Raw genomic sequence first — 27,894 nt, 5'->3', positions numbered from 1 at the left:
AAGACCAGCCCTATATTCTGTTGAGTCAGTAGAATGCAATGCCCCTTTTTCTCAAAGGGGATTACTGGGACACACCTTCCCCAATGTTTTTTTCATAACTAAATTATATTACTTAAATGTCAGATTGATGTTATATCGGCACTCTACAACCCAATTGCACCCAGTAATCACCCCTTTAAATTGTAGCTTTCCAGCCCCAAATGCCGCATCTGTTATTTATTATTAGTAATATATTTTATTGTAATATTTATTATTTATAAACCTGTTCTGTGAACTTTGTGACAACAATCAAATAAAACTTTAATTATTCCAAAATGTCTTGAGTCACAGTTCATATTATAAAGAAACTATTATAAATCATTAGTCTGTATTGTGCTTGGTAAACTGCAATATGACATAAAAAAAGTATCGGTAATTGGTATCGGTACTTGTACTCAGTCTTAAAAAAAAAAAAAAAAATGGTAACAGTGCAACCCTACTTACTAATCGGTGTAATCTCTCCCATAGTGTTGTTCCCCATGATAAAAAGTACACTGTTATATTTTTAACTGGTTTGCGCTTTTGTTTGGTTGTGATTTTACATTTATGTATTTTTTTAAATATATTTTATTGTAATTTTATTTATTAACATGTTCTGTTGTGCTTGAAAAACTGTCACAAGATTTAAAAAAAAAAAAGTATTGGCGAGTATTTGAAAAAAGTATCAGTACTTGTACTCGTTCTTGAAAAAAATGGTATCGCTGCAACCCTAGACTCTATCAAATATCAACAGATATTAAATGAACACCTGACTAGGCCGTTGTTGGATCTTCATGCAGGTCAATAATCCAAAACATACATCAAAGTCAACATAAATATGGTTTACTAACCACAAAAAAGGTCCTGCCATGGCCATCGCAGTCTCCTGACTTGAACCAAAAACTGTGGTGTGAACTGAAGCGCCGACCTTGAAATTTGAAGTATCTGGAGACATTCTGTATGGAGGAATGGTCTCAGATCCCTTGCCATGTATTCTCCAACTTCATCAGGCATTATAAGAGCTGTCATCTTGGCAAAGGAAGGTAGCAGAAAGTATTGACTAAAAGAGTGGCAATAATTGTGCCACACGTATATTTAACACAGATTATTTTTTGTTTTTTGGATAAACATGTGTTGTTGTTTTTTGTAACAAAAGGTTAAACTAAGACAAATTTACAGCCTTCTTTGTTCATATTTACCAAGGGTGCCAATATTAGTGGATATATAAAAAAAAATATATATATATATATATATATATATATATATATATATATATATACACACACACACCTTCATAGTTTTTCTGTTTCCTCTCCTTAGTGTCAGTAAACCTTAAAAATGTTATATAATTCTGCACATAGTGCAGAATTATATAACATTATATTAGCGCAAACATTGTAAAACCTAATTTCCCCTTTGAATTTAAATAAAAAAACTGCTGTTTTACAGACCCGCTCTCTGTGATCTTCTGAGCGGGTCTGTGTTTTTCAGCTCGATCCTGCTCTGTCCATTTATTGTTTCTAGGTTCTATAGTTTTTATTTTTTCCTGTCCAATCATTCCATGCATCTCTAAATTAGTTCCAACTCTCTAGTGATTCATAGTTGGGGGATACTGTGAAGATCTTGTCTCTTTATATTCTCAAGTTAAACTTTTTGTTTACTGTAACATCAATGATATTAGCTGTGAGTGCTGTATTGTTTTTCAGTTTATTTAGTCCTTTGTACTTCCATAACAGCTTAGTTGCAACCTAATGCGACATTAAAGGGACATTGCCGTCAAAATTTAAATGCACATAGATGAATTACATCTTTGATTAGAAACATATTTGCAATATACATGTATTGGCAAAAATGCTTCTTGTAAAAATGATTTTTTTTGTCAACATGTTTCTCTGCACATGCATGTAAAGCATAGATATTCTCAGTGCATGAGCATTTTAAATACTGCAGCTGCTCATAGCATCAGTGGGGGCCTTTATCATGTCGGTCATTACCAGATGGTATAAGCAGGCTCTCTGAGCAAGTTCTGTGTTTAAAATTCTGCTCCCCGTGCATACTTAAATACACTTTTAAAACAGCTATAACTTATTATAAGTATTTTTGCTAATACATGTATATTACAAAAATGATTCTATTCAAAACTGAAATGCATTCATGTGGATTCCAATGTTGGCTGGAATGTCCCTTAGAGAGTTTACCTGATTAGTATGTAAGGAATATAAGATTGATTACTTGTATTATATAATATGTTACAAGACTAGCACCCTAATTTCCTTGCCCTACAGATAGTGTTTTTGTTTTATATGTTGAAGACTGTAACATCATTATGTTTAATTCTTTGAAATTTAATTTCAGGAAAAGACCAGTATTGGAGCCATCCCTGGGGTGGTCGGGACAAATAAACTTCAAGGGCAAGCAGTGGTATCAGGCTCTCTTGCGCAGGACGAACGGTTAAACTCAGCTGTGACTGCTGTGTCCCATAATGCTCTTGATGTTTCTGGAAGGTAAGGGAGGTGCATATTTTCAATCTTTATCAGTTTGTGAGCATTCATTCCTATTGCTGAACTAGAATCCCTTTTTCAGAGATTATCCTAAATTATGCATGCGGTCCATTTTCTTTTACAAGATACGATGAGTCCACGGATTTTATCCTTGTGGGATATCGCCTCCTGGTCAGCAGGAGGAGGCAAAGAGCCCCACAGCAGAGAGATATATATATATATATATATATATATATATATATATAATCTCCTCCCTTCCCTCCCACTCCAGTCATTCTCTTTGCCTGTGTTAGTGTAGGAAGAGGTAAAGTGAGGTGTTAGTTTAGATTCTTCAATCAAGAGTTTTTTTTATTTTTTAAAATGGTACCAGTGAGTGTTATTTTATTATAGGGTGTAGCCGTATTCCTTGTCAGCCTCTAGAGTAGAGCTACAGGTGGCTTTAAAGCAATGTGAACTGGTGGGATTCACTTCACACTGCGCCTACCATACTATGTGCTGACCTGCTGATGATGGTCTTAGCAGATATTATCTAAGAACCTGTTGGTTCCCACAGTCCTACAGGAGAAGAAGGACCTCTTGTGGGGGACACGACATGCTGTCGCTCAGCATTGAGGTATGTGCAGTCCTTAAATTCTGGGACACTAAGTAACTCAGAAAAGACTGTTGTTTTTCCCTGTCTGATGTGAGGAACTTCATTAACAACTACAGTGTGTTGGGATGGTAAAGGTTCCCCTCATTACTTTCTGTCTGGAATGGCTCTGTTTGACAGACAGGGGGAATATCAGTTTGGGAAGCCGTGCTGTACAATAAAGAAACTGCGCTACTGGAACTGTGGGCTAAGACGCTGGAGATCTGCACTTCAGAGTTTTTTTTTTATGTAAGACTCCGGTGTCAGCTGTTAGTTTATTCTGTGCTCTAAACAGGAGGGTTATTAGACTGTTTATAAGATAAGACTGAGACTTCTTTTTACGGTCAGAGTGTGCTTACACTTGTTACGATGCCCGGCATTTTGCTTTTTACTCACGTTAGCCGGATTCAGTTGCGCTCTGTTTGTCCGCCCACGACGGGCGGGGCTTAGCATTTTGCGCGCTCGAGAAGCCACGCTGTTGTTGTTTCTGAGGATCCCGGCACCAGAGGAATACGCTGATAGACTCCGGTGTTATTCATTAGCCCGCATGGTTGATGAACACAGGCGGTCTTCGGCATCGGTGTCCATAGTCGTGTGGGGGCAGGTAGGCGCCGCAGCAGAGCTGTGGCGACATGGGGCATTATTTTGTTTAAACAAATAAAATTGGTGACTTTAAGGAAAAAAGGATCCGGATTATTATTTATACCTTTGCATTCATATATTCTTTTGCACAGTATTACGGTCAGAGTGTTGGAAGTAAATTAAAGACTCAGTTACACTCTGTTTTTTCTTGCATTTTATCAACGGTCATATTAGGCTGTTTTTATATTTCAAGGTTTAAACACATCCTATACTTAAACAGTTTCACACCCAAATATATATTTTTTTTTCATGGAAGACCTTCAGAGCATTACATGTTCTTTATGTTTGAATGCCAATGTGGAACCCCCTGTTACTTTTTGTCCCTCATGTACTGAGAGGGCATTACAATTTAGAGAGCAAATTTTCTTTAATAAAAATTTGTCAAAAGCGGATGCTTCTCAGGGTTTTGCTGAGGAGGTTCAGCGTATGCTGCAACTTTCTCCCCAAGAGTCACAGCCCTTAACGCCCACTCAAGCGGCGGCAAGTTCCTCTGCAGTTTATGCTGCGATCACACTGCAGGACATTACTGCGGTTATGTCATCTACACTTTCAGAAGCGTTATCTGCCTTTCCCGTACTTCAAGGCAAACGCAGTAGGAAGGATAACCACATGGTCCATACAACTTCTGATGCTTTAATGGCGATCTCGGATTTACCCTCCCAGGGCTCTGAAATGGAGGGTACGGAGGTCCTATCCGAGGGTGAACTTTCTTACCTCTGACGGATTCAGATGTATCTTTCAGTTTTAAACTTGAACACCTCCGCCTGTTGCCAAGGGAGGTTTTGGTAACTCTGGACAACTGTGATTCAATAGTGGTTCCTCCAGAAAATTGAGTAAGTTGAACAGATATTTGGAGGTCCCTTCTTATTCTGATTTTTTTTCCAGTTCCTAAGAGGACTTCGGAAATTATTGCTAAGGAATGGGAGAGACTGGTATTCCATTCTCCCCTTCTCCTGTTTTTAAGAAAATGTACCCTATTGCTGACGCCATTAGGGACTCTTGGCAGTCGGTCCCTAAGGTGGAGGGAGCTATTTCCACCTTAGCTAAACAAACTACTATCCCTATCGAGAATAGTTGTGCCTTCTAAGACCCTATGGATAAGAAATTGGAGGGTCTCCTTAAAAAGATCTATGTTCACCAGAGGTTGCTATTGCAACCGGCGGCCTGCATTGTTACGGTTACAACCGCGGCTGCTTATTGGTTTGATGCTTTGGAAGAATCTCTTAAAACTGAGACTAATTTGGAAGAAATACAGGATAGGATTAAAGCTCTCAAATTAGCTAATTCATTTATTACTGATGCTTCTTTGCAGATTACCAAATTGGCTGCTAAGAGTTCAGTATTTTTCTTCTTAGCGCGCAGAGCCTTATGGTTGAAATCTTGGTCTGCGGATGTGTCATCTAAGTCTAAACTTTTGGCCATTCCTTACAAGGGAAAGACCCTGTTCGGGCCTGTCTTGAAGGAAATTATTTCTGACATCACTTGAGGTAAGGGTCATTCCCTCCCTCAGGATAAGAAGTCCAAACAGAGAGGTGGACTGAGTTTTTGTTCCTTTTGAAATTTCAAGGGAGTTCCCCCTTCCTCTAAACAGGAAGGGAACTTTGCAAACCAAGTCCACTTGGAGACCCAACCTGTCTTGGAACAAGGGTAAACAATCCAAGAAGCCTACTGCTGTTTCCTAGTCAGCATGAAGGGTCGGCCCCCGATCCGGGACCGGATCTAGTGGGGGGCAGACTTTCTCTCTTCATCCAGGCTTGGATAAGAGATGTTCAGGATCCCTGGACACTAGAAATTGTGTCTCAGGGATATCAGTTGGAGTTCAGAAACTCTTCCCCTCCCCCAGAGGAAGGTTTCTTCTTTCTCGATTATCTGCAGACCAGATAAAAAGAGAGGCATTTTTTTAGGGACAGGGGACAGGGGTTTTATTCAAATCTTTGTAGTTCCCAAAAAAGAGGGAACGTTCCGTCCTATTTTAGACCTCAAAAGTCTAAACAAGTTTCTCAGAGTTCCATCATTCAAGATGGAAACTATTCGTATCATTCTTCCATTGATCCAGGAGGGTCAATTTACGACTACCGTGGATTTAAAGGATGCATATCTTCAGGTTCCTATCCACAGAGATCATCACAAGTTCCTGAGGTTTGCCTTCCTGGACAAACATTTTCAGTTTGTGGCTCTTCCATTCGGTCTGGCCACGGCACCAAGAATTTTCACAAAAGTTCTGCGGTCTCTGCTGGCGGTTCTAAGACCGCGGGGCGTTGCAGTGGCACCTTATCTGGACGATATTCTGATCCAGGCATCGTCTTATCAGCTAGTAAGGTTTCATTCCAATGTTGTTCTTTCCTTCCTGAGGACTCACGGATGGAAGGTGAATCTGGAAAAGAGTTTGCTAGTTCCTCAGCCAAAGGTTCCTTTCCTTTCCTTTCTAATCGACTCTCTATCCATGAAGATCTTTTTGACGGAGGTCAGAAAGTTAAAGATTCTGCATACATGCCAAGCCCTTCAGACCAATCCTCGGCCGTCAGTGGCTCAGTGCATGGAGGTAATCGGATTGATGGTAGCAGCAATGGACATCATTCCGTTTGCTCGTTTTCATCTCAGACCTCTGCAACTGAGCATGCTCAGTCAGTGAAATGGAGATTTATACAAATTTATCTCCTCAAATACATCTAGATCAGGAGACAAGGAACTCACTTCTATGGTGGTTGTCGCGGGATCATTTATCCCAGGGAACATGCTTCCGCAGACCCTCATGGGTAATAGTAACAACGGATGCCAGCCTGATAGGATGGAGAGCAGTCTGGAACTCTCTGAGGGCTCAGGGTGTATGGACTCGAACGGAGTCTCTACTTGCTATCAATATCCTGGAGTTGAGAGCAATATTCAATGTGCTTCCGACTTGGCCTCAGTTGGCTTCGGCTAAGTTCATCAGATTCCAGTCGGACAACATCACGACTGTAGCTTACATCAATCATCAGGGAGAACAAGGAGTTCCTTAGCGATGACAGAAGTAGCCAAGATAATTCAGGGGCGGAGGCTCACTCTTGTTATCTGTCTGCGATCCACATCCCAGGTGTGGAAAACTGGGAAGCGGATTTTCTGAGCAGACAGACATTTCATCCGTAGGTATTTGCCAACCTGATTCTCGGATGGGGCAGGCCGGAGTTGGATCTTATGGCGTCTCTTCAGAATGCCAAGCTTCCGAGATACGGGTCCAGGTCCAGGGATCCCCAGGCCGAGCTGATAAATGCCTTGGCAGTACCTTGGTCTTTCAGCCTAGCTTATGTGTTCCCTCCATTTGCTCTCCTTCCCCGGGTGATTGCTCGAGTCAAACAGGAGAGGGCTTTGGTGATCCTCATCGCTCCTGCGTGTCTTCGCAGGACTTGGTATGCCGATCTGGTGGACATGTCATCTCAGCCACCATGGAAGCTTCTATTGAGGAAAGTCCTTCTCATTCAGGGACCCTTCCATCATCCGAATCTAGTTTCTCTGCAGCTAACTGCTTGGAGATTGAACGCTTAATTTTATCCAAGCCAGGGTTTTCTGATTCAGTCATAGATACCTTGATTCAAGCACGTAAGCCTGTTACTAGAAAAATGTACCATAAGATATGGCGTAAATATCTTTATTGGTGCGAATCCAAGGGCTACTCATGGAGTAGGGTTAGGATTCCCAAGATTTTGTCTTTTCTCCAAGACGGATTGGAGAAAGGGTTGTCAGCAAGTTCCTTAAAGGGACATATCTGCTTTTATCTATTTTGTTACACAAGCGTCTGGCAGATGTTCAATCTTTTTGTCAGGCTCTGACTAGAATCAGGCCTGTGTTTAGACCAATTGCTCCTCCTTGGAGTTTGAATTTATTTCTTACAGTTCTTCAAGGGGTTCCGTTTGAACCTATGCATTCCATAGATATTAAGTTGCTATCTTGGAAAGTTTTATTTTTGGTTGCTATTTCTTCTGCTCTCAGAGTATCTGAGCTTTCAGCGTTACAATGTAATTCTCCTTATCTTATTTTTCATTCGGATAAGGTGGTGTTGCGTACAAAACCTGGTTTTCTTCCTAAGGTTGTTTCAAATAAAAATATTCAGGAAATTGTTGTTCCTTCCTTGTGTCCTAATCCTTCTTCTAAGAAGGAGCGGCTGTTACATAATTTGGACGTGGTCTGTGCTTTGAAGTTTTACTTACAAGCAACTAAGGATTTTCGTCAATAGTCTTCCCTGTTTGTCGTGTTTTCTGGGAAGCGTAGGGGTCAGAAAGCTACGGCTACCTGTCTCTCATTTTTGCTGAAGAGTATCATCCGTTTTGCATATGAGACTCCTGATCAAATTACGGCTCATTCCACTAGGGCTGTGGCTTCCTCATGGGCATTCAAAAATGATGCTTCTGTTGAACAGATTTGCAAAGCTGCAACTTGGTCGTCTCTTCACACTTTTTTTCCAAATTTTCCAAATTTGATACTTTTGCTTCGTCTGAGGCTGTTTTTGGGAGGAAAGTTCTTCAAGCAGTGGTGCCTTCCGTTTAGGTTCCCTGTCTTGTCCCTCCCTTTTCATCCGTGTACTATAGCTTTGGTATTGTATCCCACAAGTAAGGATGAAATCCGTGGCCTCATCGTATCTTGTAAAAGATAAGGAAATTCTTACCTTTTTAAGATACGATGAGTCCACGGCCCACCCTGTTTTTTGTACGACAGGTCTTTAATTTTGTTAAACTTCAGTCACCTCTGCACCTTGGCTTTTCCTTTGTCTTGCTAACGTCGGTCGGATGACTGGAGTGGGAGGGAAGGGAGGAGCTATATATACAGCTCTGCTGTGGTGCTCTTTGCCTCCTTCTGCTGACCAGGAGGCGATATCCCACAAGTAAGGATGAAATCCGTGGACTCATCGTATCGTAAAAGAAACACATTTATCAGGTAAGAATACATTTCCTTTTTAGTGTCAGGATGTTGATTAATAAATGACAAGCAAATTCTGTATTTATGATTCCTTGCTAAATTATAATTTCCTCTTCTTTAAAATGTTTTTTCTTAGACTTTTATAAAGTAGACTAATACAAGGAATGTATTAATTGAAAAGTACATTTATTTGGAAGTCAATGATCCTAAAGGAACATTGATCCTAAAAGTAATTAATAAAACTAGCTTCACAATTTACATTTGTTTTATTTTGCTTGGTTATGCTGTAAATTATATGCTCCGAGTTTCCTAGAGAACTTGAAGCTCAAATTCCTTACTTGCTTATACACAGATTGCTTTAGTCTGCTCATGACACACAGTGATTGCTAAGAACAGGTAACCAATTTAATTTACAGTCAATTGACCACAGTCAAGCAAAATAAGATATTAAAAGGGACTTTAAAATGACATGTTCTATCTGAATCATGAAATTTTCATTTTGACTTTAAACAACTTTCAAATTTACTTCTAATATCAACGAATTTGTTTTGTTTTCTTGATATCCTTTGTTGAAGAGTATATCTAGGTAGATTGACAGTAGCTCAGGTGCGTGCACATCTTTACTAGTCTATGGCAACCATGTTTGCAACTGTGTAACATTTGCTATAAAAAAAAACTTAACACTGCAGCCAGATGTTTGGGGACATGTCCATGCTCCTGAGCTCACCTAGGGCTTCACTTTAATAAAGGATACCAAGGGAACTCAGTAAAATTGATCACTTTCAAAATACACTGAGATAAGAGGCGGCCTTCAAGTTCTTAGAAATTAGCATATGAGCATACCTAGGTTTAGCTTTAAACATAGACTACCAAGAGAACAAATCAAATCTAAAGATAAAAGTGAATTGGAAAGTTGTTTATAATTGCATGCCTTATCTGAATCATAAAAGTTTAATTTTGACTAGACTGTCTCTAAGTTTTTTACTTTTTACTTTACAGTCCCTTTAAACTTAGGTTTGCACATTGAGCTCATGAATAGCATTTTCTCTGTATGTAAATTTACAATTAAGTGTGTAATTACTGTTGTATACAGTGCATATATACAAAATGTCCTTTTTCATATTATTTTAAAGAGATTGCTTTCACTATCATCGTTTCTAGTATTTACTAGAAGTCGGAAGTGTACAAACAATGACCATTGAATATAACAATGTTAAAAGGGCTTTTAAACAATATTTACTATTTTGGGGAATCGGGGAGGTGCAAGGATTGAGGATCATCACTACACTGCAGGAAAAAAAATAAAAAAAAGTGTTGGTGGGGGGAGGGAAGAGAGCTGTTTGGGAGGGATTCGGCTGTGAGAGGTGCCGGGTGGGAGGATAATCTCTACACTACAGCTAAAATTAGCCTTGCAAGCTACCTGATTAACTTAAATGTTGTGTGCAGCTGCAATTAGCGACCATCTGATTACCAAAAACAAATGGCAAAGGCATGTATGACTGCTATTTCTGAACAAAGGTTTTCCAAGAGAAACACTTACAATCATTTGTGCCATGATTGCACAAGCGTTATGTAAATCATTTCAGTGAGAAGCACAACGTTTTTGAAAAAGTTAATGCTTTTTTATTTCTCTTGTTAGGTGTATCCAGTCCACGGTTCATCCATTACTTGTGGGATATTCTCCTTCCCAACAGGAAGTTGCAAGAGGATCACCCACAGCAGAGCTGCTATATAGCTCCTCCCCTAACTGCCATATCCAGTCATTCTCTTGCAAGCTCTCAACATAGCTGGAGGTAGTAAGAGGAAAGTGGTAAAATATAGTTAGTTTTTTCTTCAATCAAAAGTTTATTGTTTTTAAATGGTACCGGAGTGTACTATTTTATCTCAGGCAGCATTTAGAAGAAGAATCTGCCTGCGTTTTTCTATGATCTTAGCAGAAGTAACTAAGATCCACTGCTATTCTCACATATGTCTGAGGAGTGAGGTAACTTCAGAGGGAGAATGGCGTGCAGGGTATCCTGCAATAAGGTATGTGCAGTTAAGTTTTTCTAGGGATTGAATTTGCTAGAAAATGCTGCTGATACCGGATTAATGTAAGTTAAAGCCTATATACAGTGATTTAATAGCGAATAGTATCAGGCTTGCTATCAGAGGTATATACTCTGATTAATGTGCAATATAAAACGTTTGCTGGCATGTTTAATCGTTTTTATATATGCTTTGGTGATAAAACTTATTGGGGCCTAGTTTTTTCCACATGGCTGGCTTTAATTTTGCCTAGAAACAGTTTCCTGAGGCTTTCCACTGTTCTAGTATAAAAGTTACAGTTGGTGCAGTTAAAATTGCAAACTGTGACATTCAGCTTCCCTCAGCAGTCCCCTGCATGCTATAGGACATCTCTGAAGGGCTCAAAAGTAGGAGCTGTGGCAGTTGTTATGACTGTTTAAAAAACATATTTTTCGTTTTGTTAATCTGTTTTTTGTATTAAGGGGTTAATCATCCATTTGCAAGTGGGTGCAATGCTCTGCTAACTTGTTACATACACTGTAAAAATTTCGTTAGTTTAACTGCCTTTTTCACTATTTCAAATTTTGGCAAAATTTGTTTCTCTTAAAGGCACAGTAACGTTTTTTTATATTGCTTGTTAACTTGATTTAAAGTGTTTTCCAAGCTTGCTAGTCTCATTGCTAGTCTGTATAAACATGTCTGACATAGAGGAAACTCCTTGTTCATTATGTTTAAAAGCCATGGTGGAACCCCATAGGAGAATGTGTACTAAATGTATTGATTTCACTTTAAACAATAAAGATCAGCTGTTATCGTTAAAAGAATTATCACCAGAGGATTCTGACGAGGGGGAAGTTATGCCGACTAACTCTCCCCACGTGTCGGACCCTTTGACTCCCGCTCAAGGGATTCACGCTAAAATGGCGCCAAGTACATCAAAGACGCCCATAGCGATTACTTTGCAGGACATGGCGGCAATCATGGATAATACCCTGTCAGCGGTATTAGCCAGACTGCCTGAATTCAGAGGAAAGCGCGATAGCTCTGGGGTTAGACGTAATACAGAGCGCGCAGATGTTTTAAGGCCCATGTCTGATACTGCGTCACAATATGCAGAAGCTGAGGAAGAGCTTCAGTCTGTGGGTGACGTCTCTGACTCGGGGAACCTCTGGGTGTTGCTTGGAGAGGTTTTAGCTGCTCTTAATGACTGTGACACAATTGCAGTGCCAGAGAAATTGTGAAGACTGGATAAATACTACGCGGTGCCGGTGTGTACTGACGTTTTTCCAAAACCTGAAAAGTTTACAGAAATTATTACTAAGGAGTGGGACAGACCCGGTGTGCCGTTTCCCCCTCCTATTTTTAGAAAAATGTTTCCAATAGACGCCACCACACGGGACTTATGGCAGACGGTCCCTAAGGTGGAGGGAGCAGTTTCTACTTTAGCAAAGCGTACCACTATCCATGTCGAGGACAGTTGTGCTTTTTCAGATCCAATGGATAAAAAATTAGGTTACCTTAAGAAAATTTTTATTCAACAAGGTTTTATCCTGCAGCCCCTTGCATGCATTGCTCCTGTCACTGCTGCTGCGGCGTTCTGGTTTGAGTCTCTGGAAGAGGCCTTTCAGACAGCTGCTCCATTGACTGAAATACTTGACAAGCTTAGAACACTTAAGCTAGCTAATTCTTTTGTTTCTGATGCCATTGTTCATTTGACTAAACTAACGGCTAAGAATTCTGGATTCGCCATCCAGGCGCGTAGGGCGCTATGGCTTAAATCTTGGTCAGCTGACGTGACTTCAAAGTCTAACTTACTCAACATTCCCTTCAAGGGGCAGACCCTATTCGGGCCTGGTTTGAAGGAAATTATTGCTGACATTACTGGAGGTAGACAGCATGAAGGAACAGCCCCCTATCCGGCAACGGATCTAGTAGGGGGCAGACTTTCTCTCTTCGCCCAGGCGTGGGCAAGAGATGTTCAGGATCCCTGGGCGTTGGAGATCATATCTCAGGGATATCTTCTGGACTTCAAAGCTTCCCCCCCACAAGGGAGATTTCACCTTTCGAGATTATCTGTAAACCAGATAAAGAAAGAGGCATTCTTACGCTGTGTGCAAGACGACCTAATAATGGGAGTGATCCATCCAGTTCCACAGATGGAACAAGGACAGGGATTTTATTCAAATCTGTTTGTGGTTCCCAAAAAAGAGGGAACCTTCAGACCAATTTTGGATCTAAAGATCTTAAACAAATTCCTCAGAGTTCCATCGTTCAAAATGGAAACTATTCGGACAATCCTACCTATGATCCAGGAGGGTCAGTACATGACCACAGTGGATTTGAAGGATGCTTACCTTCACATACCGATTTCACAAAGATCATCATCGGTTCCTAAGGTTTGCCTTTCTAGACAGGCATTACCAGTTTGTGGCTCTTCCCTTCGGGTTAGCTACAGCCCCAATAATTTTTACAAAGGTTCTGGGGTCTCTTCTGGCGGTCCTAAGACCGCGGGGCATAGCAGTGGCCCCTTATCTAGACGACATCCTGATACAGGCGTCAAACTTCCAAATTGCCAAATCTCATACGGACATAGTGTTGGCATTTCTGAGGTTGCATGGGTGGAAAGTGAACGAGGGAAAGAGTTCTCTATCACCCCTCACAAGGGTTTCCTTCCTAGGAACTCTGATAGATTCTGTAGAAATGAAAATTTACCTGACGGAGTCCAGGTTATCAAAGCTTCTAAATTCCTGCCGTGTTCTTCACTACATTCCGCGCTCTTCGGTGGCTCAGTGCATGGAAGTGATCGGCTTAATGGTAGCGGCGATGGACATAGTGCCATTTGCGCGCCTACATCTCAGACCGCTGCAATTATGCATGCTCAGTCAGTGGAATGGGGATTACACAGATTTGTCCCCTCTGCTAAATCTGGATCAAGAGACCAGAGATTCTCTTCTCTGGTGGCTATCTCGGGTCCATCTGTCCAAAGGTATGACCTTTCGCAGGCCAGATTGGACAATTGTAACAACAGATGCCAGCCTTCTAGGTTGGGGTGCAGTCTGGAATTCCATGAAGGCTCAGGGATCGTGGACTCAGGAGGAGAAACTCCTCCCAATAAATATTCTGGAGTTGAGAGCAATATTCAATGCTCTTCTAGCTTGGCCTCAGTTGGCAACCCTGAGGTTCATCATATTTCAGTCGGACAACATCCCGACTGTGGCTTACATCAACTATCAAGGGGGGACCAGGAGCTCCCTAGCGATGTTAGAAGTCTCCAAGATAATTCGCTGGGCAGAGACTCACTCTTGCCATCTATCAGCGATCCATATCCCAGGTGTAGAGAACTGGGAGGCGGATTTTCTAAGTCGTCAGACTTTTCATCCGGGGGAGTGGGAACTCCATCCGGAGGTGTTTGCTCAATTGGTTCATCGTTGGGGCACACCAGAATTGGATCTCATGGCGTCTCGCCAGAACGCCAAGCTTCCTTGTTACGGATCCAGGTCCAGGGACCCAGAAGCGACGCTGATAGATGCTCTAGCAGCACCGTGGTTCTTCAACCTGGCTTATGTGTTTCCACCGTTTCCTCTGCTCCCTCGACTGATTGCCAAAATCAAACAGGAGAGAGCATCGATGATCTTGATCGCACCTGCGTGGCCACGCAGGACCTGGTATGCAGACCTGGTGGACATGTCATCCTTTCCACCTTGGCCTCTGCCTCTGAGACAAGACCTTCTACTACAAGGTCCTTTCAATCATCCAAATCTAATTTCTCTGAGACTGACTGCCTGGAGATTGAACGCTTGATTTTATCAAGGCGTGGCTTCTCCGAGTCAGTCATTGATACCTTAATACAGGCACGAAAGCCTGTAACCAGGAAAATCTACCATAAGATATGGCGCAAATATCTTCATTGGTGTGAATCCAAGAATTACTCATGGAGTAAGGTTAGGATTCCTAGGATATTGTCCTTTCTCCAAGAGGGTTTGGATAAAGGATTATCAGCTAGTTCTTTAAAGGGACAGATTTCTGCTCTGTCTATCCTTTTGCACAAGCGTCTGGCAGAGGTTCCAGACGTCCAGGCATTTTGTCAGGCTTTGGTTAGAATTAAGCCTGTGTTTAAACCTGTTGCTCCTCCATGTAGCTTAAACTTGGTTCTTAAGGTTCTTCAAGGAGTTCCGTTTGAACCCCTTCATTCCATTGATATCAAACTTTTATCTTGGAAAGTTCTGTTTTTGATGGCTATTTCCTCGGCTCGTAGAGTCTCTGAGTTATTAGCTTTACAATGTGATTCTCCTTATCTGATTTTCCATACAGATAAAGTAGTTCTGCGTACAAAACCTGGGTTTTTACCTAAGGTAGTTTCCAACAAGAATATCAATCAAGAGATTGTTGTTCCATCATTGTGTCCTAATCCTTCTTCAAAGAAGGAACGTCTTTTACATAATTTGGACGTAGTCCATGCTTAAAAGTTTTACTTACAAGCGACTAAAGATTTTCGTCAAACATCTTCCCTGTTTGTTGTTTACTCTGGACAGAGGAGAGGTCAAAAGGCTTCGGCAACCTCTCTTTCTTTTTGGCTTCGGAGCGTAATACGCTTAGCCTATGAGGCTGCTGGACAGCAGCCCCCTGAAAGGATTAAAGCTCATTCTACTAGAGCTGTGGCTTCCATCTGGGCCTTTAAAAATGAGGCTTCTGTTGAACAGATTTGCAAAGCGGCGACTTGGTCTTCGCTTCATACCTTTTCAAAATTTTACAAATTTGATGCTTTTGCTTCTTCGGAGGCTATTTTTGGGAGAAAGGTTCTACAGGCAGTGGTCCCTTCCGTTTAAGTACCTGCCTTGTCTCTCCCTTCATCCGTGTACTTTAGCTTTGATATTGGTATCCCACAAGTAATGGATGAACCGTGGACTGGATACACCTATCAAGAGAAAACATAATTTATGCTTACCTGATAAATTTATTTCTCTTGTGGTGTATCCAGTCCATGGCCTGCCCTGTCCTTTTAAGGCAGGTCTAAATTTTAAACTACAGTCACCACTGCACCCTATGGTTTCTCCTTTCTCTGCTAGTTTTGGTCGAATGACTGGATATGGCAGTTAGGGGAGGAGCTATATAGCATCTCTGCTGTGGGTGATCCTCTTGCAACTTCCTGTTGGGAAGGAGAATATCCCACAAGTAATGGATGAACCGTGGACTGGATACACCACAAGAGAAATAAATTTATCAGGTAAACATAAATTATGTTTTTTATATATATATGATTGCATTTGCTGGTAAAATGGTGGCATGAAATATACCAACATGGACCTACCTACAACTGATTAGCAGCTTGTATGAATACATTGATCAGCTTTGATATTAGAGACTCGGATATTTATTCAGTAGCGGACTGTGCAACTGTTGCTTAAAGTATATCGATCTGAACTTAAATATACTAGTTATCTAGCTATACACTTGCAGTGACCTAACACGTTGGTATTAGATCAAGATCCAGACTAGATCAATTCTTACAACCATTGGTACAGCAATTGTCCAGTTATTTAACAGATACAACTCCTACATTGTCAAAATTGGAAAAGGTAGTATGGGAACAAGGGTACAGTTGGATGACTATAGATGTTGTCTCCTTGTACTCTACTATACCGCATGAATTTGGTATAGAAGACTTTGGCTTCTTTCTGAATATGTACACAGACCTTCCTGATGATCACAAGAAATATGTTCTCAGTGATTGAATTTCTATTAAAACACAATTTCTTCAAATTTTTGGATGTTTACTACCTCCAGAGACGTGGAACCGCGATGGGGGCGACATTTTCCCCCTCCTACGCCAACCTCTTCATGGGGTGGTGGGAGTGGTTCCACGTTTTTGGAGATAGAAACATTCATTCCTCTTATGTGATCAAATACATGATGTTCATTGATGATCTCTTGATCATTTGGTCCTCAGGTTCCCTGGAAGCACAAAGATTTGTTGACTACCTTAACATGAACCAGGTGGGATTGAGATTTACTTTTGAATGGCACAAAATGACTATCAACTACTTGGATGTTACATTGAACTCTGACTGTTCAACCAAAAAGATTGTTTCCTCTCTCTAAAGAAATCCCATCTCAGGGAATTCCCTTTTGCATGCCTGCAGTGGCCATCCGGGGCATGTTTTTAAAGGGATTGATAAGGGACAGTACCTCCGTGTATAACGGAACTGTATCCTGGAAGGGGATTTCTATAGGGAGAGCCAAATACTAACTAAACGTCTTATTGCCAGAGACTATCCTAAAAAGATGGTTAATAGAGCATTAAATGAAGTTAATCAGATTGAGAGGACAGATGTTTGACCCTAACAAAGTAACCATAGGTCGAAACAATGATTTAACGAAGGCTAGTAAGAAAAAAACTACTGTATGTTACAGCATATGCCAATCAGTATTACCAGGTCTATAATATCATAAGGAAAAACCTTTTGATTTTGAGGGGCGATAAACAACTACGTACAGTAGTAGGAGAGGGGTGCAAGTTTGTATACAAACCTGACATTGGGTAACATATTGTCTCCAGGTCTACTCAAAACTGCTAAACCCCAGAGCTCATGGTTGCATTTCAAGGGGACTTTCAAATGTGGCAAACTGACATGTAGGTCTTGTGACCATGTCCAAATAGCAGCCACTTTTGTCTCAGCAACATCCCGAGATGTGTATGAGACTAAATGATGTGTTAAATGTACCACTAAGTTTGTGGTGTACCTCATTGAATGCACCATCTGCTCTCGGCAGTATGTGGGTAGGCACACGGATAAAAAAAAAAAATCTGTCTTATATTACCAAGGACAGATCGGTGTCTGCCTTGTCCAAACATGTTTTGGAACTTCATGGTGGAAATGTTGACTCCTTCAGGTGGCAGGCTATCGAGCAGATAGTGAGACCCCCAAGAGGGGGGACAAATTCCAAATATTGTCCAGACAGGAGATATATTGGATACAGAAGCTCGGTAGCCTGCTACCTGTGGGTTTAAATTCTTAGTTTGATATTAACTATTGGCATAGAAAACTCTGTTTTTGTCAATGATGTATAGGAGTGTTTCATTTATTTATTTGGCTATGCCAAACTTCTTGTGGTCCCTAAGGACCATGATTAAGAGTATTTACCTTAAGTATGCGTAGGGTATTACTAGATTGAAATACCAATTACTAGGGTTGACATTGACATAAGCTTATACTGACAAGAATCCATTCTGGATATATAGGAGATCAGCATGGGTTTAGGGATATTTAGATATTAACATATCTATCCCCATGCATTGACTTTAACTATTGAGATAGTACGTTATAGTTAATGTATGTCCTTATGAACATGAGTACATCCTTAGGTTGTGTTTTTTCAAACATTTGTATTTAGAGAGTAATATTAAGGACAACATACTAATATTTTGTAGTCTAAGACTATTAGCATTTATGCCCTAGATATTTTGGTTTTACGTCTTTATTGGTTTGTCTCTTTTTAAATCCTCTTTAAATCTCCTTTATATTACTAACATCAGTTTTTGTATTTACTGGGTTGACTTCAATTGTTTGTACTTAACATCTTATATCTATGCACTATTTATGTGCTCATTAGATTACTATTTACATCATCTTTATATAACTTAGACAGTATTAAGTTGAGTTAAGCATCTATCTAATTTGTTCTTTTAGTATTATTATTATTATACTAAATATTCTCTTTCTATGTTTAACACTTGTTTCAAGTCATCTGTATCGAATATTTGTACTTGTAATTTAGGGTTAATTTGGTTTTCTAGACTCCTCCAACAGGAGGGGTTTAGCACCTTTAAATGTTTCACATGTGTGGCATGTTTTTAGTTTACGACTATGATCTGTGTGATCGAAAACGGCCAAACCTTTTCTTTCATGTAATTGGCAAGAGTCCATGAGCTAGTGACGTATGGGATATACAATCCTACCAGGAGGGGCAAAGTTTTCCAAACCTCAAAATGCCTATAAATACACCCTTCACCACACCCACAATTCAGTTTTACAAACTTTTCTTCCTATGGAGGTGGTGAAGTAAGTTTGTGCTAAGATTTCTACGTTGATATGCGCTTCTCAGCATTTTGAAGCCCGATTCCTCTTAGTACAGTGAATGTCAGAGGGATGTGAAGGGAGTATCACCTATTGAATGGAATGGTTTTCCTCACGGGAGATCTAATTCATAGGTTCTCTGTTATCGGTCGTAGAGATTCATCTCCTACCTCCCTTATTCAGATAGACGATATACTCTCATATTCCATTACCTCTACTGATAACTATTTCAGTTCTGGTTTGGATGGGTGTAAGTAGGTTTTCATTACTTAAGACACTCTCAGCTATGGTTTAGCACTTAATGCATTAATATAAAGTTCTAAATATATGTATTGTACTTATATTTGCCATGAGTCAGGTTTATGTATATTTCCTTTTGCAGACTTTCAGTTCCATATTTGGGGAAAAAACATATTTAGGGAAATATTTTTTCAATTGACTGCTTTTTCATTAAATTTCGCAGGCAAAATTAGGCTCGCGAGGGCGCAAAATGCCAAAGTTTATTGCGTCATTCTTGGTGCGAGAATTTTTTTGACGCGAAGGTATGTCCGATGACGCAAATTCATAATTTCCGGCGTCTTAGTTGATGCCGAGTTCCTTGCACAAGGTTCCGTCTACAATGACGCAGGTGTGTCATTTCTGGATGTTAGCGCCAAAAATATTTCAGTTTGCGTTGTGCGTCATACTTGGTGCCAAACTATTTCATTATTTAAAACCCCATTCCAATATGCCTCTTGCCTTTTTCTATGTCAGAGGGGTATGCTGTTTGCCTTTTTCCCCATTCCTGAAACTGCCATATAAGGAAATTGATCATTTTGCTTTATATGTTGTTTTTTCTCTTGCATTTGCAAGATGTCTCAATCTGATCCTGTCTCAGAAACCACTGTTGGAACCCTGTTGCCTGATAACAGTTCTTCCAAAGCTAAGTGAATCTGTTGTAAATTTGTGGAGATTATATCTCCAGCTGTGGTTTGTAATAGTTGTAGGGTTGCAACGAATGATTATTTTCATAATCGACTAATCAGATTTAAAAAAATAATGTATTCCTATATTTAAAGTGAAATCCACATACTGAGTGTTACAAATATAAACTTCAGACTAAAACTTTACAACTTTACATAAACATAACTGTTGGTCCAATTTTTTAAGCAGCAGAACAAATTTTTATAATTAAGCAAAACTACTAAGAGGTAGACTTTCATGGTTTATAACTTTGTTATTCATTCTTTCAGAAACTTAGCATTGAAATGCAAAAATGTCCACATCCTCCTGGCTGAGGCTGGCTCTCTTTTTTTTGCAAGCTATATTGCCTGCAGCAGAGAAGAGGCGCTCAGATGGTGTTGAGGTGCCTGAGATGCATAAGTAGGGTTTTGCCAATATCACCAAGGTGGAGTATTTATCTTTGTTAGCTCTCGACCAATGCAAGGGGTCTCTTAAAGTAAGCCTGGACTTCATTCTAACATAAAAATATCTTGTATATCTATATACAATGGTAACCAACCAGCTATAAGGTTTGGGGAAAAAAAAACATCTAGTCCACTCCTAAAATAACAGATATATACTTAGAGGTTGAATTTGGTACATATTCCAAATAATTAAAAATATATATATAAAAAAAAAGGCAAAAGGGCTAAAGACTATTTCAGTAACAGGACACAGCCTTACACATTTATCTATACAGTACATAGAATTTCGCAATAGCAAGCGATCCACTAACAATTGTAGAAAAAGGTAATAGTGACATGAATTCATATAACAAATGCCATCAAGCAAAGCACTATATCGTGAAAAGCATAGTCCCAAATCATCTGATTTAAAATAAACAATCCAAATTATGACTCAGATTATTTCTGGGTTGCACATAAGACAGGAGTAGTTGTAAACTTATACTGTTCTGAAAAAGTGAAAAGTAAGCGTCTGTAGATGTCCTTTAGGCTACGGGTATAATCATAAAACACAATACCATGTGCAGGGGCTCATTGGAGTAAAGCAGCTGGTGCAGTGTACAGACCAACTAAATGCAAACCAACTAATCGATTATGAGATTCGTTGACAACTATTTTCATAATCGATTATCTATTATGCTGATTAGTTGTTGCAGCTCTAAATAGTTGTCATAAGCTTTTACATGCAGAGAATGTGTTCATCAGTAATAGTACAATGCCTGTTATGTCAAAATCTAGTGTACATGATATACCTGTGAATATAAAATATTTTATTGCTGATGCGATTCAGAAGGCTTTGTCTGCCATCCCGCCTTGTAATAAACATAAAAGGTCTTTTCAAACTTCTCATAAAGTTGATGAAATTTCAAATGACCGACAACATACTGAATTATCCTCCTCTGAGGATCTATCTGATTCAGAAGATCCTTCCTCAGATATTGACAAATCTACTTATTTATTTAAAATAAAGTATATTCGTTCCTTGTTAAGAGGTGTTGATTACATTGGATATTGAGGAAACTAGTCCTCTTGATATTAAAACTAGTAAACGTTTAAATTCTGTTTATAAACCTCCTGTGGTTATTCCAGACTTTTTTCCAGTTCCTGATGCTATTTCTGATATGATTTCTAAGGAATGCAATAGGCCTGGTGGTACTTTTATTCCTTCTTCAAGGTTTAAAAAAATCATATCCTTTGCCAGCAGTTAGATTGGAATTTTGGGAAAAGATCCCCAAAGTTGATGGGGCTATTTCTACTCTTGCTAAACGTACTACTATTCCTATGGAAGTTAGTACTTCTTTTAAAGACCCTTTAGATAGGAAACTTGAATCTTATCTAAGGAAAGCTTATTTATATTCTGGCTATATTCTCAGGCCTGCCATTTCTATGGCTGATATTGCAGCTACATCAACTCTTTGGTTGGAAAGTTTAGCGCAACAGGAAATGGATCCTGATTTGTCTAGCATTATTCGCTTGCTTCGACATGCTAATCATTTTATCTGTGATGCCATTTTTGATATCAAAATTGATGTTAAATCTATGTCTTTAGCTATTTTAGCTAGAAGAGCTTTGTGGCTCAAATATTGGAATGCTGACATGGTATATAAGTCTAGATCACTATCTCTTTCTTTCCAAGGTAATAAGTTATTTGGGTCTCAGTTGGATTCGATTATTTCAACTGTCACTGGGGGGGAAGGGAGTTTTTTTTTTTGCCTCAGGATAAAAGACCTAAGGGTAAATGTAAAGCTTCTAACAGTTTTCGTTCCTTTCTAGAAAATAAGGAACAGTAACCCAATCCTTCCCCCAAAGAATCTGGTTCCAATTGGAAAACTTCAAGTTGGAGTAAATCCAAACCATTTAAGAAACCAAAGCCAGCCCCTAAGTCTGCATGAAGAAAAAAAAAACATTTTGACAGATTCTGTCCAAAATCAATGGATTCAGAGTATTGTCTCTCAAGGGTACCGGATAGGATTCAGAGTAAGACCTCCTGTGAGATTTTTTCTCTCATGCATCCCAGCAAATCCAGAAAAGGCTCAGGCCTGGAGCTTTCTGGGGCAATCATACCAGTTCCGTTTCAGGAACAGGGTCTGGGGTTTTATTCAAATCTATTCATTGTCCCAAAGAAAGAAAATTCATTCAGGCCCGTTCTGGATCTGAAAATTTTGAATCGTTATGTAAGAGTGCCAACTTTGAAAATAGTGACTATAAGGACTATTCTGCCATTTGTTCAGCAAGGGCATTATAGGTCCACAATAGACTTACAGGATGCATATCTTCATATTCCGATTCATCCAGACCACTATCAGTTTCTGAGATTCTCTTTTCTAGACAAGCATTACCAATTTGTCGCTCTTCCATTTGGCCTTGCGACAGCTCCAAGAATCTTTTCAAAGGTTCTCGGTGCCCTACTCTCTGTAATCGGAGAACTGGGTATTATAGTGTTTCCTTATTTGGACGATATCTTGGTACTAGCTCAGTCTTTACATTCTGCAGAATCTCGCACTAATCAACTAGTGTTGTTTCTTCGAAGTCATGGTTGGAGGATCAATATACCAAAAAGTTCTTTGATTCCTCAGACAAGGGTCACCTTTTTAGGTTTCCAGATAGATTCAGTGTCTATGACTCTGTCTCAAACAGACAAGAGACAAATAAAATTGGTTTTAGCTTGTCGAAACCTTCAGTCTCAGTCATTCCCTTCAGTGGCTATGTGCATGGAAGTTTTAGGTCTCATGACTGCAGCATCGGACGCGATCCCCTTTGCTCGTTTTCATATGAGACCTCTTCAGCTTTGTATGCTGAATCAATGGTGCAGGGATTATACAAGGATATCACAATTAATATCCTTAAATCCCAATGTTCGACTCTCTCTGAGTTGGTGGTTAGTTCACCATCGTATAGTTCTAGGGGCCTCTTTGGTTCGTCCAACCTGGACTGTGATCACAACAGATGCAAGTCTTTCAGGTTGGGGAGCTGTCTGTGGATCTCTGACAGCACACGGGGTTTGGGAATCTCAGGAGGCGAGGTTACCAAGCAATATTTTAGAACTCTCTGCTATTTTCAGGGCTCTTCAGGTTTGGCCTCTGTTGAAGAGAGAACATTTATTTGTTTTCAGACAGACAATATCACAACTGTGGCATATGTCTCATCAGGGTGGGACTCACAGTCCCCAAGCTATGAAAGAAGTATTTCAGATACTTGCTTGGGCTCCATTCTGCTCCTGTCTAATTTCTGCGGTATAGACAATTGGGAAGCGTATTATCTCAGCTGTCAGACTTTACATCCGGGGGAGTGGTCGCTCCATCCAAATGTGTTTTCTCAGATTGTTCAGACGTGTTGTCTTCCAGAAATAGATCTGATGGCTTCCCATCTAAATAAGAAACTATTCAGGTACCTGTCCAGGGATCCTCAGGCGGAAGAGGTGGATGCATTAGCAGTTCCTTGGTGTTATCAACCATTATATTTTCCTGCCTCTAGTTCTTCTTCCAAGAGTGATCTCCAAAATCATCATGGAACAATTGTTTGTATTGTTGGTAGCTACAGTATGGCCTCACTGATTTTGGTATCCGGATATTGTTTGGATGTCCAGTTGCCAACCTTGGCCACTTCCATTAACGCCAGACCTTCTGTCTCAAGGTCCGTTTTTCCATCAGGATCTTAAATCATTAAATTTGAAGGTATGTAAATTGAACGCCTAGTGCTTAGTCATAGAGGTTTCTCTGACTCAGTGATTAATACTATGTTACAGGCTCGTAAATCTGTTTCTAGGAAGATTTATTATCAAGTTTTGAAGACTTATATTTCATGGTGTTCTTCTTTTAGAATTCCTAGAATTTTACAGTTTCTTCAGGATGGTTTGGATAAGGGTTTGTCTGCAAGTTCCTTGAAGGGTCAAATCTTTGCTCTTCCTATTTTATTTCACAGAAAGATTGCTAAGCTTCCTGATATTCGCTGTTTCTTTCATGTAATTAGCAAGAGTCCATGAGCTAGTGACGTATGGGATATACATTCCTACCAGGAGGGGCAAAGTTTCCCAAACCTCAAAATGCCTATAAATACACCCCTCACCACACCCACAATTCAGTTTTACAAACTTTGCCTCCGATGGAGGTGGTGAAGTAAGTTTGTGCTAGATTCTACGTTGATATGCGCTCCGCAGCAAGTTGGAGCCCGGTTTTCCTCTCAGCGTGCAGTGAATGTCAGAGGGATGTGAGGAGAGTATTGCCTATTTGAATGCAGTGATCTCCTTCTACGGGGTCTATTTCATAGGTTCTCTGTTATCGGTCGTAGAGATTCATCTCTTACCTCCCTTTTCAGATCGACGATATACTCTTATATATACCATTACCTCTGCTGATTCTCGTTTCAGTACTGGTTTGGCTATCTGCTATATGTAGATGAGTATCCTGGGGTAAGTAAGTCTTATTTTCTGTGACACTCCAAGCTATGGTTGGGCACTTTGTTTATAAAGTTCTAAATATATGTATTCAAACATTTATTTGCCTTGACTCAGAATGTTCAACTTTCCTTATTTTCAGACGGTCAGTTTCATATTTGGGATAATGCATTTTAATTTAACATTTTTTCTTACCTTAAAATTTGACTTTTTCCCTGTGGGCTGTTAGGCTCGCGGGGGCTGAAAATGCTTCATTTTATTGCGTCATTCTTGGCGCGGACTTTTTTGGCGCAAAAATTCTATTTCCGTTTCCGGCGTCATACGTGTCGCCGGAAGTTGCGTCATTTTTTGACGTTATTTTGCGCCAAAAATGTCGGCGTTCCGGATGTGGCGTCATTTTTGGCGCCAAAAAGCATTTAGGCGCCAAATAATGTGGGCGTCTTATTTGGCGCGAAAAAATATGGGCGTCACTTTTGTCTCCACATTATTTAAGTCTCATTTTTTATTGCTTCTGGTTGCTAGAAGCTTGTCCTTTGGCATTTTTTCCCATTCCTGAAACTGTCATTTAAGGAATTTGATCAATTTTGCTTTATATATATGTTGTTTTTTCTCTTACATATTGCAAGATGTCTCACGTTGCATCTGAGTCAGAAGATACTACAGGAAAATCGCTGTCAAGTGCTGAATCTACCAAAGCTAAGTGTATCTGCTGTAAACTTTCAGCTGGTAGGGGGCAGGTTACGTTTTTTCAAGGAAATTTGGATCAATTCTGTTCACAATCTTTGGATTCAGAGCATTGTTTCAGAAGGGTACAGAATTGGTTTCAAGTTGAGACCTCCTGCAAAGAGATTTTTTCTTTCCCAGTAAATCCAGTAAAAGCTCAAGCATTTCTGAAATGTGTTTCAGATCTAGAGTTGACTGGAGTAATTATGCCAGTTCCAGTTCTGGAACAGGGGATGGGGTTTTATTCAAATCTCTTCATTGTACCAAAGAAGGAGAATTCTTTCAGACCAGTTCTGGATCTAAAAATATTGAATCATTATGTAAGGATACCAACATTCAAGATGGTAACTGTAAGGACCCCAGAGGCAGAACTTTTCTTTACTTTCTGCGATGAAATTTTTTTAGTGAAAATTTTTCTGCAGGTCATTTTTAAATAAAATTCAATTTTAAATTAGACAGCTACTCTAAGGCACCAGTTTAATTGCGTTGGTTAACTGAAGAATAAAGCAATTTTAAATTTTTTATAATATAGTGCAGTAGTTGAAAATTGCATTGCAAATTAGCTGCATACAAAAAAAAAAATACATTTAAAAATGTCTCTTTAATAAATCTTTTTCCTTGTCTCTTGGTCTAACATAGAAATGTAGTAATAAAAAGATGCATTGCGCTTACATTCAGAATAAACAGCTTTGCAGACTGGGAAAGGCTAAGGGGCGGATTTGAAAAAAATCACTGGATCCCATTAACAAGCAATGCGCTGCTGCTTTGCAGCGCTACTGCATATTTGACTGTTCACTTCAAACAGCACTTTGCCCTGGATGCACTGTGTTAAGGAAAATGTATACAGTGCAGCCAGAGCACAGCTCTGTTTGAAGAGAACTGTTTAATGTGGAGCAGCACTACAAAGTTCAAGCGCTAACCGTTCCTGCATGTGTCCTGTTCTTTCTGCAGACATGCTGCATTTTCTGCGATGACATCTCACATCACTGTATGTTCTGCCTTGGGGGTAAGGACTATCTTACCTTTTGTTCAGCAAGGGAATTATATGTCCACAATAGATTTACAGGATGCATATCTGCATATTCCGATTCATCCAGATCATTATCAGTTCCTGAGATTCTCGTTTCTGGACAAGCATTACCAGTTTGTGGCTCTGCCGTTTGGCCTAGCTACAGCTCCAAGAATTTTTACAAAGGTTCTCGGTGCCCTGCTGTCTGTAATCAGAGAACAGGGTATTGTGGTATTTCCTTATTTGGACGATATCTTGGTACTTGCTCAGTCTTTACATTTAGCAGAATCTCATACGAATCGACTTGTGTTGTTTCTTCAAGATCATGGTTGGAGGATCAATTTACCAAAAAGTTCATTGATTCCTCAGACAAGGGTAACCTTTCTGGGTTTCCAGATGGATTCAGTGTCCATGACTCTGTCTTTAACAGACAAGAGACGTCTAAAGTTGATTGCAGCTTGTCGAAACCTTCAGTCACAATCATTCCCTTCGGTAGCCTTATGCATGGAAATTCTAGGTCTTATGACTGCTGCATCGGACGCGATCCCCTTTGCTCGTTTTCACATGCGACCTCTTCAGCTCTGTATGCTGAAGCAATGGTGCAAGGATTACACGAAGATATCTCAATTAATATCTTTAAAACCGATTGTTCGACACTCTCTAACATGGTGGACAGATCACCATCGTTTAATTCAGGGGGCTTCTTTTGTGCTTCCGACTTGGACTGTAATTTCAACAGATGCAAGTCTCACAGGTTGGGGAGCTGTGTGGGGATCTCTGACGGCACAAGGAGTTTGGGAATCTCAGGAGGTGAGATTACCGATCAATATTTTGGAACTCCGTGCAATTTTCAGAGCTCTTCAGTTTTGGCCTCTTCTGAAGAGAGAATCGTTCATTTGTTTTCAGACAGACAATGTCACAACTGTGGCATACATCAATCATCAAGGAGGGACTCACAGTCCTCTGGCTATGAAAGAAGTATCTCGAATTTTGGTTTGGGGCGGAATCCAGCTCCTGTCTAATCTCTGCGGTTCATATCCCAGGTGTAGACAATTGGGAAGCGGATTATCTCAGTCGCCAAACGTTGCATCCGGGCGAATGGTCTCTTCACCCAGAGGTATTTCTTCAGATTGTTCAAATGTGGGAACTTCCAGAAATAGATCTGATGGCGTCCCATCTAAACAAGAAACTTCCCAGGTATCTGTCCAGATCCCGGGATCCTCAGGCGGAGGCAGTGGATGCATTATCACTTCCTTGGAAGTATCATCCTGCCTATATCTTTCCGCCTCTAGTTCTTCTTCCAAGAGTAATCTCCAAGATTCTGAAGGAATGCTCGTTTGTTCTGCTGGTAGCTCCGGCATGGCCTCACAGGTTTTGGTATGCGGATCTTGTCCGGATGGCCTCTTGCCAACCGTGGACTCTTCCGTTAAGACCAGACCTTCTGTCACAAGGTCCTTTTTTCCATCAGGATCTGAAATCCTTAAATTTAAAGGTATGGAGATTGAACGCTTGATTCTTGGTCACAGAGGTTTCTCTGACTCTGTGATTAATACTATGTTACAG

At 40.1% G+C, this 27,894-nt stretch overlaps 1 protein-coding gene across 3 annotated transcripts in view; it reads left to right on the top strand.

The window, feature by feature from the left end:
- KMT2D (lysine methyltransferase 2D) overlaps positions 1-27,894 on the top strand; it is a 948,037-nt gene that overhangs the window by 234,699 nt on the left and 685,444 nt on the right. For all 3 annotated transcript variants that reach the window (XM_053708073.1, XM_053708075.1, XM_053708074.1), the window contains one exon: positions 2,374-2,522. In XM_053708073.1, the coding sequence (XP_053564048.1) occupies positions 2,374-2,522 (149 nt within the window). The remainder of the gene's footprint in view (positions 1-2,373; positions 2,523-27,894) is intronic.

This window comes from Bombina bombina, chromosome 3, assembly GCF_027579735.1.
Source record: "Bombina bombina isolate aBomBom1 chromosome 3, aBomBom1.pri, whole genome shotgun sequence".
Lineage (NCBI taxonomy): Eukaryota > Metazoa > Chordata > Amphibia > Anura > Bombinatoridae > Bombina > Bombina bombina.
Note: the sequence above shows the minus strand (reverse complement) of the source record. Positions and strands in the feature narration are given on the sequence as shown.